Consider the following 15,271-nt stretch of genomic DNA (forward strand, 5'->3'; position numbering starts at 1 on the left):
ACCAATCAAGAACTTGTCTGTCTCTGTCTGCATTACACTCAGTAACTCAGCCTCCACAGCCTTTTGACACAATGAATTTCACAGATAAACCACGCTCCAGATGATGAAATTCTCACTCATCTTAATTCTAAAGGGGGTTGTCCTTTCACTCTGAGGCTGGATCCTTGGGTCCTCATGTCTCAATAGTAGAAACATCTTCTCCATGACCACTGTATCCAGGCCTTTTGGTAGTTTATACATTTCAGTTAGATCTCACACCCCACCCCAAAACTGCTCACAATATTCTAAATGTGGTCTGACCAGAGCCCTGTACAGCACCAGCAGTGCATCTCTGCTCTTGTAATCTTAAACGCAACCTGAAGTAAGACTCCTTAGACCACTTGAGCTTCAGATTTCGGAAGCTTTTCCCCATTTCAAAAATAGTCTACACCTTTATTCTACCAACCAAAGTGTGTAACCTCATGCTTTTCCCACATTTCAAGCCATGTGCCCTTTGTTCAAGCCTGACCAAGTCCTTCTGCAGTCTTCCCACTTCCTCAACACTATATCTCACTCCACTTTGTCATCTGCAAACTTAGGGGCAACGCCTTCACTTCCTTCATCCAGATCAGTAGTGTATGACATGAATAGTTATGGTCTCAACATTGCCCCCGCGGGACTTTCATCATTGACTGCCATCCTGAAAAAGACCCCTTTATCCCCGTACTGTTTTCTGCCAGTCAGTCATTCTCTATGTATGTTAGTTCCTTGCCCCTAATTCCATTTGGTTGGGTATATAAATAGGAAAGGTTTGGAGGGATATGGGCTGGGTGCTGGCAGGTGGGACTAGATTGGGTTGGGCTATCTGGTCGGCACGGATGGGTTTGACCGAAGGGTCTGTTTCCATGCTGTACATCTCTATGACTCTATGATTTGTCATGCATGACCTCCCCTTGATAAATAAGCTGTGCTCCCTCAGATCTGTTTTACTATGCAATACCAAATACTCTGTAATCTCATCCTTGAAAATGGACTGCAAATTCTTAGCAACAATCAAGGCCAAGCTAACTGGCCTATGATTTCCTCTTCTGCTCCCTTCCTTCTCAAACAGGGGTGTTAGCCACGTTTGTGTTTCCTGGCACCCTCCCTTGCTCCAGTGATTCCTAAAAGAACACCACCAATATATCTCAATTGCCTCAGCCATCGCTTTCATAACTCGAGGGTGCAGTTCATTCCATCTGGGTGATATATTCATCTTCAGACCTTTCACCTTCCCTAGTCCCTTTTCCTTATTGATGGCCACTCCACTCATTCTGCCTCCTATCTGCCTTGAAGTACGGTATGCTGCTGGTATCTTCCATGATGAAAATTGATGCTAAGTACCAGTTCAATTCCTCTTCCATTTCTTTGTTCCACATTACTACTACTACAGATTCATGTTCCAGCAGTCCAATGACCACCTTTTATATATGTAAATAAAACCTCTCGCAGTCTTCTTTTATTTTACTAGTTAGATTATCCTCCTATTAATCATCTTCCACCACCTTATTGTTGTTTTAGTTACCCTCTGCTGGTTTTTAAAAGCTTCCCAATTCTCTAGCTTCTTACTAATCTTCACAACATCAAATTAGTTTTCTTCTGCTTTTGACTTTAAATGTTTTGCTCTTTTTATTTTGCTTTTATATTGTTCTTTGCTTTCCCTTGTCAGCCATGTTTGCCTCATCCTCTCCTTAGTTTGTTTCTTCTTCTTTGGGATGAATTTCTGTTGTATGTCCTGCATTAACCCCAGAAACTCCTGCCATTGCTTGTCCATCATCTTCACTGCTAAGCTCCCTTTCCAATCAATGCTGGTCAGCTCCTCCCGCATGTCTTTGTAGTTACATTTTACTCAATTGCAATACTATTCCACCTGATTCCAGCTTCTCCCCCTCAAGCCACAAGGTGAATTCTGTCATATTGTGGTCACTGCCTTTGAGGGGTTCCTTCACCTGAAGGTCCCTAATCAGGTTTGCCTCATAACACATGCCATGGCACAGTGGCTCAGTGGTTAGCACTGCTGCCTTCACAGCACCAGGGACCCGGGTTCGATTCCAGCCTTGAGCGACTGTCTGTGTAGAGTTGGGACATTCTCCCCATGTTTGCCTCCAGATGCTCCGGTTTCCTCCCGCAGTCCCAAGGATGTGCTGGTCAGGTGAATTGGCCATGCTAAATTGCCCATAGTGTTAGGTGAATTGCCCATAGTGTTAGTCAGGAGTAAATATGGGGTAAGGGAATGGGTCTAGGTGGGTTAGTCTTCAGAAGGTTGGTGTTGACCTGTTGGGCCGAGGGGCCTGTTTCCACACTGTAGGGAATCTAATCGAAACTTCTCCATATCCACAGCTGCCTGTTCACTAGTGGGCTCTACAGCTAACTGCTCAGATAAAAAACCATCTCGTAAACATTTCACAAATTTCTTTTCTTCAGATCCTCTACCAACCTGATCTTCCCAGTCCACCTGCATATCACAGACCCCATGATTATTATAATTAAGATTAGATTAGATTAGATTACTTACAGTGTGGAAACAGGCCCTTCGGCCCAACAAGTCCACACCGACCCGCCGAAGCGCAACCCACCCATACCCCTATATTTACCCCTTACCTAACACTACGGGCAATTTAGCATGGCCAATTTACCTGACCCGCACATCTTTGGACTGTGGGAGGAAACCGGAGCACCCGGAGGAAACCCACGCAGACACGGGGAGAACGTGCAAACTCCACACAGTCAGTCGCCTGAGTCGGGAATTGAACCCGAGTCTCAGGCGCTGTGAGGCAGCAGTGCTAACCACTGTGCCACCGTGCCGCCCACTGAAAAGTGCCTTTCTTATATGTATTTTTCATTCCTTGATTTATCTTGTTCTAAACTCCCATCAGAATCTTTTTATCCTTTGCGGTTGCTCAGCTCTACCTATATAGATTCTACACCTTCTGACTTGATATCACTTCATGCTATCAATTTATTTTCATTTCTTATTAACAAGGCAACTCCGTACCCTTTGCCCATCTGCCGGTACTTTCAATGGGACATATATCCTTGGATATTTAATGACCATTCCTGATCTCCCTTGCAGCCATGTCTCTGTGATATCAATATCGTAACACCAATTTTAATCTGTACTGCAAGCTTATTTACCTTGTTTCATATAATGTATGCATTTAAGTACAACACCCTCAGTCCTACATTGACTGCCCATCCTCTCCATTTATTTACAGTCTGAAGTTAAGTTTCTGACCTTTTCCACACTCTCTGTCCTACTGTTCTCGAAACTTTAATAACTTCTGCTGAGCCCTCCCCCAACTTTTCCATAATTTTCCATGCAACCGAACCCATCCCCCCACAATTTAGTCTAAAGACCTAGTTATGCAATTTGCCAAGACTCTGGTCCCAACGTAATTCAGGTGGAATCCATTGGAATAGCTCCTTCCTTCCCTAATACTGGTGCCAATGTCCCATGAAGTCAAACCTATTTCTCCCACACCAAGCTTTGAGCTATGTGTTTGTCTTTAATCTTGTTGACCTTTTGCCAGTTTGCTCTTGGCATGTGTAGTAATCTAGAAATTACTACTTTTTGGTTCTGCTGTTTAATTTGGCCCCTAACTGCTCATATTCCCTCAGCAAAACCTCTTTCCTGTTTTTACCTATGTTGTTGGTACCTACGTGGACCATGACAGCTGAAGCTTTTTCCTCCCACTCTAAGTTCCTCTGCAGACCAGATGAGATATCCTGAACCTGGATGCCTGACAGTCATCGTAGTATTTGAGACTCTTGATCCTGACTAGAACAGAGTCTATTGCCCTGACTATGCTATTCCTGACTAAAGAACTTCACTTCTCTATTCTCACTACTGCTTAGGATCCCTCCACCCCGCCTACGTTCTAGTTTACAGGCTCCCGAGTATCTCTAGCAATCTTCCCGCCAGGATATTGGTCCCCCTTTTGAATAGGTCTCTTCTGCCCAGAAGAGATTCCAACAATCCAAAAATGAGTTCTAGCCCCAGTACCATTTTCTCACCACCTCATTTATCTGCCCTATCCTGCTATTCCTCCTCTCACTAGTACATGGCACTGAAGTAATCCAGAGATTATTACCTTTGAAGTCTTGCTTTTTAACATCTTGGAGACATTGAGGTATGCAGATGCTGGAGATCAGAGTTGAGAGTGTGTTGCTGGAAAAGCACAGCAGGTCAGGCAGCATCCGAGGAGCAGGAAAAGTGACATTTCAGGCCAAAGTCCTTCATCAGAAATTCCTGATGAAGTACTCCGGTCCAAAACGTTGATATTCACTCTGTCTACTCTATCCTTTGACAAGTTGCTGCAACAGCTCCAAAAAGTCCTTTACCTTGTTTACTCATCCTCCCTGCAGCTCCTGCTCTCGTCCATACAGGGAACAAGAATCTCCAACATGCGAGACAAGCTCAAGGGATGGGGGTACTTCAGCACTACCCCCTGGATCCCCTTAACTGCCTTGCTCATAGTCACACTCTCCTGTCCCTGATCACTGACTGAATTTGAGGTAGTTAACTTTATAGGTGTGACTGCCTCCTAAAACACAGCATCCAGATAACTCTCTCCCTCCCTAATGTGTTGCAATGTTCAAAGCTCAGACTCGAGCTCATCAACTCTGAGCTGGAGTTGCTTAAGGAACCAACCCCTGCTGCAAATGTGGTCATTATGATGGCACAATGGGATCCACGAGCTCTTGCATCATGCAAGCACAACACATCACCTGGCTATGCACTCTGTTTAATTTGACATTTAAGAAACACTGGTCTTTCAGTTTGCAATTTGAAAAGATTTTCCTGTTTACCTTCAGTCTGGAAGTAATCTGAAATTAATTGTGAAATTAATAGCTATCACCACCTTATGGTTTATCTATGATGTCACTCTTTCTTTTGTTCTGGGTCCCTGATCATGGGCTCCAAATTATCCTGTTAAATAAACCTAACAAATATAAGCCAAAACAAACACCTGTTCTCCTCTATAACAAATACCTATGCTGCCTCCAAATTCTTCAAAATAAATGTACACTCAGTGTGTGTCTCACTCTGGATATAATCTTTCCTTGCTGACCATGCAAAGCATTAACATACAGAGGGATTTAGGTGATGGGTCCTAAGATCCCTGGAAGTGGTAACACCAATGGAAACGGTGGTGAAGAAGGCATATGGCATGCTTGCCTTTGTCAGTTGGGCATAGAGTATAAAAAATTGGCAACTCACATTATGGCTGTGTAGAACTTTAGTTAGGCCACATTTGGAATATTGTGTGCAGTTCTGATCACCACACTCCCAAAATTATGCGAAGGTTTTGAAGAGGCTGGGAAACAGGTTTACCAGGATGTTGTCTGGTTTTGTTGGCTATGAGGAGAGATTAATCAACATGATTTGTTTTCATTTGAGCATCAGATGCTGACTGGCAACCTGATAGAAGTTCACAAAATTATGTGAACCAGGGATTGAATAGATTGTAGCAGTTTTTCTAAAGGTAGAAGTGCTAGTACTAGGGGACATAGGGTTTAAGGTAAAAGAAGGTGCCAGAGGAGGTGGTCAAAGCAGACATAATGGCAACTTTTGAGAGGCATCTTGGCAGACATGTGAATAGGCAGAGAATACAGGGATGTGATCCCCAAAGAGGCATATGGTTTTTAGTTTAGGAAGGTGTCATGTATCAGTGAGGTTTTATCGGGCCACAGGGCCTGTTGCTCTGCTGTACTTATCTTTGTTTTTTGTTCTACACTTTAAGAAGAATATGAGGGTTCTTAAAAAGGTACAGAGGAGATTTATCAGGTGGTTCCAGGGATTAAGTATTTTAGCTCCAAAATTAGATTGAAAAGCTGGGATTGTTCTCCTTGTAACAAAGGAAATTATAGGATATTTTTGAATGAGTTGTATAAGATCATAACAGGTTTAGATAAAGGAGCAAATGAAAATCTGTTCCTATGAGCTGACCTCCTAGAGATCCATATATTTAGGTTTACAGCACGAGATGTAACGGAATAGAAGGAGGAATGGTTTTAACTCAATAACAAGAACTTGTTCCCCAATGCAGGAACAATGAGTGATTTAAAAAGGAAATTGGATGGGTTTTCAAGGGAGGTAAATGATAGGACTACAAGGTTGATTGGGAGGAGTGGATTTGATTAGATTTCCCATATAAAACTGGCAGGGACTCAATAGGCTAAGTTATCTCCTGTGTTGTAATATTTTTATGACTAATAAAGTTTAAGGCAGTAGTTAAGTTATTTGTTCAGTTAGTTTGCTAACTTTGTGTATATTCCAAATTTAGCGTTTAAGACGAAGTTTACCGACTGGACAGCTTAGAAGAAACACAGGATCATGGACAACCACCACATCAGCTACTGGTTTGCCAACAATGGAACCTGCTCCTCTTAGATGGGACCGAAGCAATGGAATGAAACCCCATCCAGAGAGTGGGTCAGTGAGGTAAATTATACTTTTTACTAGTTCAGTTGAAATCATTTAATAAAACAAAAGGAAACATTTAATAAAATACCAAAATTCTAGTCACAACAATTGGTTTATTTTTGTAATAGTTATGTCCTGAAACTAGCTGCAAAAGTCATGGTAAATTTAATATGCATGCTATGTTTAGCATGCAAATAACTCTGAAATTTCTGTTGAGCAAAAGGTAGCCCGTGAAATGTGAATTGACTCCAATTGCTCAGCAATTTGAATAGTTTTGCCATTAACCATGCAAAAGTTACCCTTTGCGTTCAAAGAAATTGCTACTTTTGCACTATTTAAAATAAAATTAAACTCTGCACCAGAAGTTAGCCTCTGACTGGAATAATGCACTGTAAATCATGTCAGGCACCTCTCGGGTTCACCTCCGGGATGCCTAGGAGAGGCACTCAGCACTGAACAGCTGCTATGAGGCCACTGGCGTGCGCGCGCATGCGCGGCCACAGGTGTGTTTGTGTGTGTACTTCGATCCAGTAAGATTATGTGTTGACAATTTGTAGTTGTTTACCTTTAATTAGAAGGAATTTACTGTAATAGGTATTAGTTCTTGTTCGGTACAGAAACCCGATTTGTATCTTCTGGTAATCTGGGGTCGATTTGGCAGGTAAACTGGGCACACTGCATATTCTGATGAAATATGTAATTGTTCAGCGCTAAGTGCCCCTCCTAGGCATCCCGGAGGTGAACCCGAGAGGTACCTGAGGCATTGGCAACCATTTGATGCCATCGTCCTTTGTTGAGGGATCTATGTGGCCAGTGCCCATGGATTGTGCCCTGAGGTGGTGATGACAGATAAACAACAGAGAAGCTCTTCACAGCCAGGTATTTGCTTTGACCACCATGTTGAGAATTATGCCCATCCACCTTCCTTATAATGGATGGTAGTTTGGGAAGCTGAATATGAATGATATAATCTGAGCGGTTAATCCAGTCGTTAACCATCAGTAATTTTCACCTATCTTAAATCTCTTCACAAACTCCAGAGCTAAATTAAAAGATGCAGTGAGTGCTCCCAACATTGAGAGAGGCCTGGTTAAACTTCTGTTTCTCTCTCCACAGATGCGGTCTGGCCTGTTGTGTATTTCCAGCATGTTTTGCTTTTATTTCAAAAGTATTAACTTCAGCCAAGAATAGTTTCATATATTTAGGAAGAGTTTTCCATTCCACAAGTAAATACTAAATAAATTTGGCAAAGCGAACTGCTAATGTGTATTTCTAGAATAAATTCCTATTTTGTGATAATCATTTGTAAAGGCAGAGATTCTTTTTTAAAAGACCATATGCACTTGAGATTGTCTAATGTTTACAGGTTCAATGACTAAAATAAATGTTTACCTTTGGACTTTGGAGCACTAGTGGCATTACAATATGTGGTTCAAAATGCTTTATGGTGGCATGGAGAAAGCTCACTCAAATGCAAAATCATAACTACCTGTCCCCTTGTCTATCTTCAAATCGCCTACTCTTTATGTTGATATACTAGAATTTAAGTATCATCTTTCTCTGTCAAGTGAACTATATCTGACCAGTCCCATCTCCTTTTGTTATTTATTTCTAATGACTTTTTAAAGTTTAGTTAATGTTGAAATTTTGAATCTATTAAATTATGTTGTCTTTGCCTATCTAATCTCCTTTTCCTGTGGAACAAATTGTGGGCACAATTGTTTAAAGACTGATTAATCTTGAATATCAAATCAAAGTACATTGTGTTGCTTTCTTCTGACAGTTTGTAGAACTGTGTATCTCTGAGTCAGAGTGTTGCAGGTTAAAATTCCACTACAGAGATGTCAGTATGTAGAATGGGTTAGCACTTGGGAAGTGCTGCATTGTTGGACTTGCTGTCTTTCAGAGAGCATATTATACTGATATCCCTTTCACCTTCTCTGGTTGAGGTAGAGAATCACATAGTGTGATTGACAGACAACAGGGGTGTCTTGCCCATGTGTATTTCTCCAGTCCACCTTCAAAGCAGACTCGTTGATAATAATCTTCTTTCTCTTTGTAGTTCCTTGCTTTGCAAAATTAGTTGCTACAGTAGAACAGTGACTATACCTTGTAGTACTTCTTTGACTATAAAGTCCTTTGGTTCTGAGGCCATGTTAGATATCATATAATGTTATGCCTTTCTAGCAAGCTTCAATTTTTACTGAAGAGCAAGGCCTGATCGATTGGGCACCTTAAATCTTCTGTTAAGCAGGGTTTGTCAAGGTTCAAACAAATAATTGTTATAACGGACTCTCCAGTCAGGGGCATAGACAGGTGATTCTGCAGTTGTGAGCCAGAATTCAGGAAGGTGTATTGCCTCCCTGGTGCCAAAGTCAAAGACTTCTTGGAGCAGTTGCAGCAACTTGTCAAAGGAGAGAGAAATAGAACATAGAACAATACAGCGCACTATGGGCCCTTCAGTCCTCAATGGTTGCACAGGTCAATGCAACAACCTGAAGCCCATCTAACGTACAATTTTCCATTCTTATCCATATGCCTATCCAATAACCATTTAAATTTCCTTAAAATTGGCGAGTCTACTACTGTTGCAGGCAGTGCGTTCCATGCCCCTACTACCCCCTGAGTCCTACCTCTGACATTTGTCCTATATCTATCACCCCTCAATTTAAAGCTATGTCCCCTCATGCTAGCCATTGCCATCCCCATCCGATGAAAAATGCTCTCACTGTCCACCCTATCTAACCCTCTGGTTATGTTAAATGTCTCAATTAAGTCACCATTCAACCTTCTCTCTAATGAAAACAGCCTCAAGTCCCTTACCTTTCCTCATAAGTCCTTACCTCTATACCAGGCAACATCCTAGTATATCTCCTCTGAACCTTTTCCAAAACTTCCATATCCTTCCGAAAATGCGGTGACCAGAACTGTATGTAATATTCCATATTTGGCTGTATCAGAGCTATAGAATGGTCTCATGGTTCTGAAACTCTCTCCCTCTACCTATAAAAGCTAACACACCATATGCCTTCTTAACAACCCAATTAACCTGGGTGGCAACATTCAAGGATTTGTGTGCCTGGACTCTGAGATCTCTCTACTCATCTACACTACCAAGAATTTTATCATTAGCCCAGTAATCTCATTCCTGTTACCCCTTCCAAAGTGAATCACCTCACACTTTTCTGCATTAAACTCCATTTGCCACTTGTCAGCCCAGCTCTGCAGCTTATCTATGTCTGTCTGTAATCTACAACATCGTTCATTACTATCCACAACACCACCGACCTTAGTGTCATCCGCAAATCCACACAGACAATCGCCCAAGGCTGGAATCAAACCCTGGTTCCTGCCGTTGTGAGTCTGCAGTGCTAACCATTGAGCCACCATGCTGCCCCTGAACAGCCAGAGGTCATTGTATACATTGGTACAAATGACATAAGTAGAAAAGGGGATGGGGTTGTGCAGAGGCAATATAGGACATTACGTAGGAGGTTAAAAAGCAAGATGTCAAAGGTCGTAATCTCTGGATTACTTCAATGCCATGTGCTGGTGAGAGGAGGAAGAGAAGGATCAGGCACATAAATGAATGGCTGAGAAGATGGTGCAAGGGTCAAGGACTCAGATTTTTGGATTGTGGGAATCTCTTCTGGACCTGCTCAAAAAGGGTTGGTTCAAACGGGAGACCAATATCCTGTCAAGGAGATTGCTAGAGCTACTCAAGATCCTTTAAGCAAGAATGGAGGTAGGGGTTTCCTAAGCAGTAGTGAGAATACAGGGAAAGCTACAGAGAGAGTAGGGCTGCACGGTGGCTCAGTGGTTAGCACTGTTTCCTCACAGTGTCAGGGTCCCAGGTTCGATTCCAGCATCAGACTGTCTGTGTGGAGTTTGCGTATTACATTCTTCTTTGTCTGCGTGGGTTTCTTCCCACAGTCCAAAGATGTGCAGTTAGGTGAATTGGTCATGCTAAATTGCATAGTGTTCAGGGATGTGTAGGTTAGGTGCTTCAGATTAGATTCCCTACACTGACCATCCGAAGACTAACCCACCCAGACTCATTTCCCTATATTTTACCCCTGACTAATGCAACTAACACTATGGGCAATTTAGCATAGCCAATTCACCTAACCTGCACATCTTTGGATTGTGGGAGGAAACTGGAGCACCTGGAGGAAACCCACGCAGACATGAGGAGAATGTGCAAACTCCACACAGACAGTAGTCTGAGGCAGGAATTGAACCTAGGTCCCTGGCGCTATGAGGAAGCAGTGCTAAGGCAAATATAGGGTAGGGGAATGGGTCTGAGTGGGTTACTTTTCAGAGGGACAGTGTGGACTTGTTTGTCTAAAGGGCCTATTTCCACAGTGTAGGGATCCTAATTCTAATTCTATGGATTGTTCCGCAGTTGAAGAGAGCAAGTTAATTAGACAAGGTGGCAGGTAAGAGCATGTCAGAAAACAAGGTAACTGAAGAATTATTTTCAATGTAAGAGTTCTGACAAATAAGGTGAATGAACTCAGGGCATGTCTAGGAACATGGGACTGGGATATCATAGCTGTTACAGATACATGGCTGAGGGAGGGACAGGACTGGCAAGTCAGTGTTGCAGGATTTAGATGCTTTAAGAAAGATAGAAAGGGAGGCAAGATAAGAGGGGAATGATTAGGGAAAATATTACTGCTGTATTTAGAGAGGATATTCCTGGGTGATCGTTCACTGAAGCTATATGGGTGGAACTCAGAAATAAGAAAGGGATCATCACTTTCATGAGATTGTACAATAGGACCCCCAAAGGTCAGTGGAAAACTGAGGAGCAAATACGTAGGAGGCCTCAGATGTCTGGAAGTGTAATAGAGTTGTAATAGTGGGGAATTTTAACTTTCCAAACATGGATTGGGACTGGCATAATGTTAAGGGCTTGGATGAGGAGGAACTTATTAAATATGTTCACAAAAAATTCTTCTTCAATCTGTAAATGTGCCTACTAGAAAAGAAGCAAAACTTACACTTCTTTTGAGAAGTAAGGCAGGGCAAGTGAATGAAGTGGTAGTGAGGGAGCACTTTGTGTCTTATGATCATAACTATTTTAAATAAAATTTTAAAACTAATAACAGAATATTTTAAAACTAAAGGTAAAGGATAGGCCTTCTGTAAAAGTTAAAGTTCTAAATTGGAGTAAGACCAATTTTGACAGTTTGAGACAGGAACTTTCAAAAGTTGATTGGAGTAGACTAATCACATGTAAAGGGACAATTGGCAAATGGGAGACTTTCAACAGTGTTGTAAGAGAGTTGAGAGGCAATATGTTCCTATTCAGTGAAGGGTAAGGCTGGTAGGAGTAGATAACAATGGATAAATAGAGTTAATGAAGCTTTGGTAAAGAAAAACAAAAAGGCATATGTCAGGAGTAGACAACTAGAATTAAGTGAATTCTTGAAGAGCATAAGGGAAGTAGGGGGCATTCTTAAGAGAGAGGGAGATCAGCACGGCAGTAAGGGAATGTGAGATAGCCTTAGCAGATAACGCTAAGAATAATCCAAAGCGATTCAACAAGAACATTACGAGTAACTGGGGAGTGAGTAGACCCACTTAAAGATCAACGAAATCATCTACTTGTGGAACCACAAGAGATGGTCGAGATTCTGAACGAAAACTTCATGTCAGTACTTACTGTGGAGAAAGAAACTAGGGAACTCCAGGAAATAAATACCCATGTCTTGAGATAGTCCACATTTCAGAAGAGGAGGTCCTGGAGGTCATATAAAGCATAAAGGTAGATAAATTTCCAGGACCTGATCAAGTGTATGCCAAAATATTGTGGGAAACCAGGGAAGAAATTGTCATGTCTTTAGCAGAGGTATTTGTTTTACACACAGCCAAAGGTGAAGTGCTGGAAGACTGGAGGGTGGCTAATGTTGTGCCTTTATTTAAGAAAGGTTGCAAGGAAAAGCCTGGGAACTATAGACTAGTCAGCCTGATGTCAGTAGTGAGTAAGTTGTTGGAGGGGATTCTAAGAGACAGAATTTACATGGATTTGGAGAGGCAAGGGCTGATTAGGCACAGTCAGCATGCCTTTGTGCATGGGAAGTCAAGTCTTGCAAACTTCAACTGAGTTTTGTAAGGATGTGACCAAGAAGATAAATGAGGGAAGAGTGATTGAAGTTGTCTGAATGGACTTCAGTAAGGCATTTGACAAGTTTCTGCATGGTAGACTGGTTAGTAAAGTTACATCACATGAGATTCACAGAGAGCTTGCCAATTGGATACAAAATTGGCTTGATGGTAGGAGACAGAGTAATGGTGGGGGCCTGTGTCCAGAGATATTCTGCAGGGATTGTTGCTGTTTGTTTATTTATATAAATTGGTTGAGAATACAGGTAGCTTGGTTCATAATTTTGTGGATGACACCAAAATTGGTGGTATAGTAGAGAGTAAAGAAGGTTATCTAAGATTGCAAAGAGATCTTGATCGATTGGGTCAGTGGGCCAAAAAGTGGCGGATTAAGTTTAATTTAGATAAATGCAAGATGTTACGTTCTGGTGAGACAAATAGTGGCAGAATTTACACAGTTAGTGGAAGTACTCTGGGCATGTTGTCAAACAGAGAGCGATCTAGGGGTTCAGGTACGTAGTTCTTTGAAAGTCGTGACATAGATTGGCAGGGTGGTAAGGAAGGCATTTAGCACGTTTGCCTTCATTGCTCAGACCATTGAGTATAAGAGTTGGAACGTTATGTGCAGTTGTACAGAACTGGTAAGGCCACACTGAATTACAGTGTACATTTCTGGTCACTCTGCTAGGTGAAGGATATTATTAAATTGGAGAAGGTGTAGATAAGATTTACAAGAATGTTGCCAGGACTGGTGGGTTTGAATTATAAGGAGAGGCTGGGATGTTTTCACCGGACCATCGCAAATTGAGGATTGACATTGTAGAGGTTTTGTAAATCATAAGGGGCATAGATAAGATTATAGTGAAGGTATTTTTTGGAGGGCAGAGGAGTTCAAAACTAGAGGGCACAATTTCAAGCTGAGAGGAGAAAGATGTAAAAGAGACCTGAGGGGCAACTTTTTCACAGATGGTGACTTAAACGTGGAATGAACTGCCAGGAATTGGTAGGTGCAGGTACAGTTACTACTACTTGAAGACATTTGGACATGTGCATGATTAGGAAAGGTTTAAAGGGATGTGTGCTAAGTGCAGGCAAATGGGACTAGTTTAGTTTGAAAAACTTTATTCAGCACGGACAAGTTGAACGGAAGGGTGTGTTTCCATGTTGTATGACTCGATATTTTCTTGGAGACAAAACAACTAAAGGATGGAAGTTTAACTTAAGAGGTTAACTATTTAAATTGTATCTCTTAACTTATTATATATTTGTGCTTACACAACATATTTGTGGGTGCATCTTTTTAATCTGTGTTAAAGTGGTTTGAGAGCAATTTTTGACTGACTTGTTTGTCGGTTTTCCCTTTTCAAGTACTTTAAATGCAGGTTCACAGGCAAATGGACCTTCCAGTTCAAACCTGTTGACAATTCCCAAATCTCGGTCTGCATCCCTATCTTTAACATCTCATCATGTTGGACCCAGGCGGGCAGGTAACAAATTTTTGTCTTAAGATAACAGCATTTGCTATTGATGCAGCTGACGAGACAATTATTGACCAACAAATTGATTTCTAGTTAACAAAAACAAAGTGAAAGGTTGTGAAGTAGTCTCCCAAAGCAAGGTCTGTATCTTCAATATGGAAGCATGAAACAAAAATGAATATATGTATCATCTTATCTGAAAGACAGCACTGCTATATTATTGTTCTCCATTACTGCATGTATGTAGGCATGAAAGGGTAACTTTTCATGTGAGTAAAAAGAAAAAAGATCTTCTTAATTTCAGAAGATGAATCATTTCAATTGTATTCTTCTGATTTGAGAGATTGTCAGAATTATTTGACCACACAATTTCATTTTGATTATTTTTACCAATCCATTATTTTTATACAATGACAGGCAGTGTTCATTTTCTCTTTGAAGAATAGTTGTAACTGAAGATAAATAGTCCAAGCCTTTCAAAGGAAAAATGTATACATATCACAAATATAACAAAGACTGGCACTTCGAGTTTTCATTCATTTCTATAGGCTCCATAGTTGAAAATTTATCTTTGATTTCTATTTGGTGCTATTTTTGGTTTTCTAAATTTTAATCATAAAATGTTTTAGCCCAATTTAAATTCTTGCTGCCTCAATTCTTATACTTCCTTTGGCTCAATGTGCATTTCTCTACTTGCTAGCTCATTGGTTCACAATTTTCTCTTAATTATATATTCCTCAACAGCACAGAACCTTGAACACTTTGTGTATCTAGTTTAGACATATGAATACAGATTTATTTGAAGATATGCAGACGTATAATTAAACCTGGTTCCTGTTTTGTGTTTTAAAATTTATTAAGATTAGGATTTAGAAATTAAATAATGCTCTTGTTTCAAATAGTTCTCTTTGTTGTGATGAAAGGTGCATTATTTATATTTGGATTTCAAAATAGAGGCATGGATTTTGGTTAGTTCTAAAAAGGTAATTTATTTGTCAAACAGGTTAGGAAATTATTTGAAGCAGTGACCTAAGTGCATTAGTTTCAAGAAAGTATGTAATTACAGTCAAGTGCTTGGGACATCCCTGTAGTGTTAATGGCTAAAATAGAGTCATACAGCACAGAAACAGACCCTTCGGTTCAACTTGTTCGCACTGACCAGGCATTCCAATTTGACCTAGTCCCATTGGCTAGCATTTGGCCCATATCCCTTTAATCCCTTTCTCCAGCTGTCTTT

General features: G+C 41.0%; 1 protein-coding gene across 6 annotated transcripts in view; it reads left to right on the plus strand.

Annotated features, from left to right (window-relative positions):
* Positions 1 to 15,271, plus strand: part of pde3b (phosphodiesterase 3B) — a 237,876-nt gene that overhangs the window by 186,682 nt on the left and 35,923 nt on the right. For 4 of the 6 annotated variants that reach the window (XM_060838936.1, XM_060838937.1, XM_060838940.1 and 1 more), the window contains 2 exons: positions 6,306 to 6,463; positions 13,925 to 14,043. In XM_060838936.1, coding sequence (XP_060694919.1) covers positions 6,306 to 6,463; positions 13,925 to 14,043 — 277 coding nt within the window. The remainder of the gene's footprint in view (positions 1 to 6,305; positions 6,464 to 13,924; positions 14,044 to 15,271) is intronic. The other 2 variants (XM_060838938.1, XM_060838942.1) reach the window with 1 other exon arrangement.

The sequence above is a fragment of the Hemiscyllium ocellatum genome, chromosome 18 (genome assembly GCF_020745735.1).
Source record: "Hemiscyllium ocellatum isolate sHemOce1 chromosome 18, sHemOce1.pat.X.cur, whole genome shotgun sequence".
NCBI classification, from domain to species: domain Eukaryota; kingdom Metazoa; phylum Chordata; class Chondrichthyes; order Orectolobiformes; family Hemiscylliidae; genus Hemiscyllium; species Hemiscyllium ocellatum.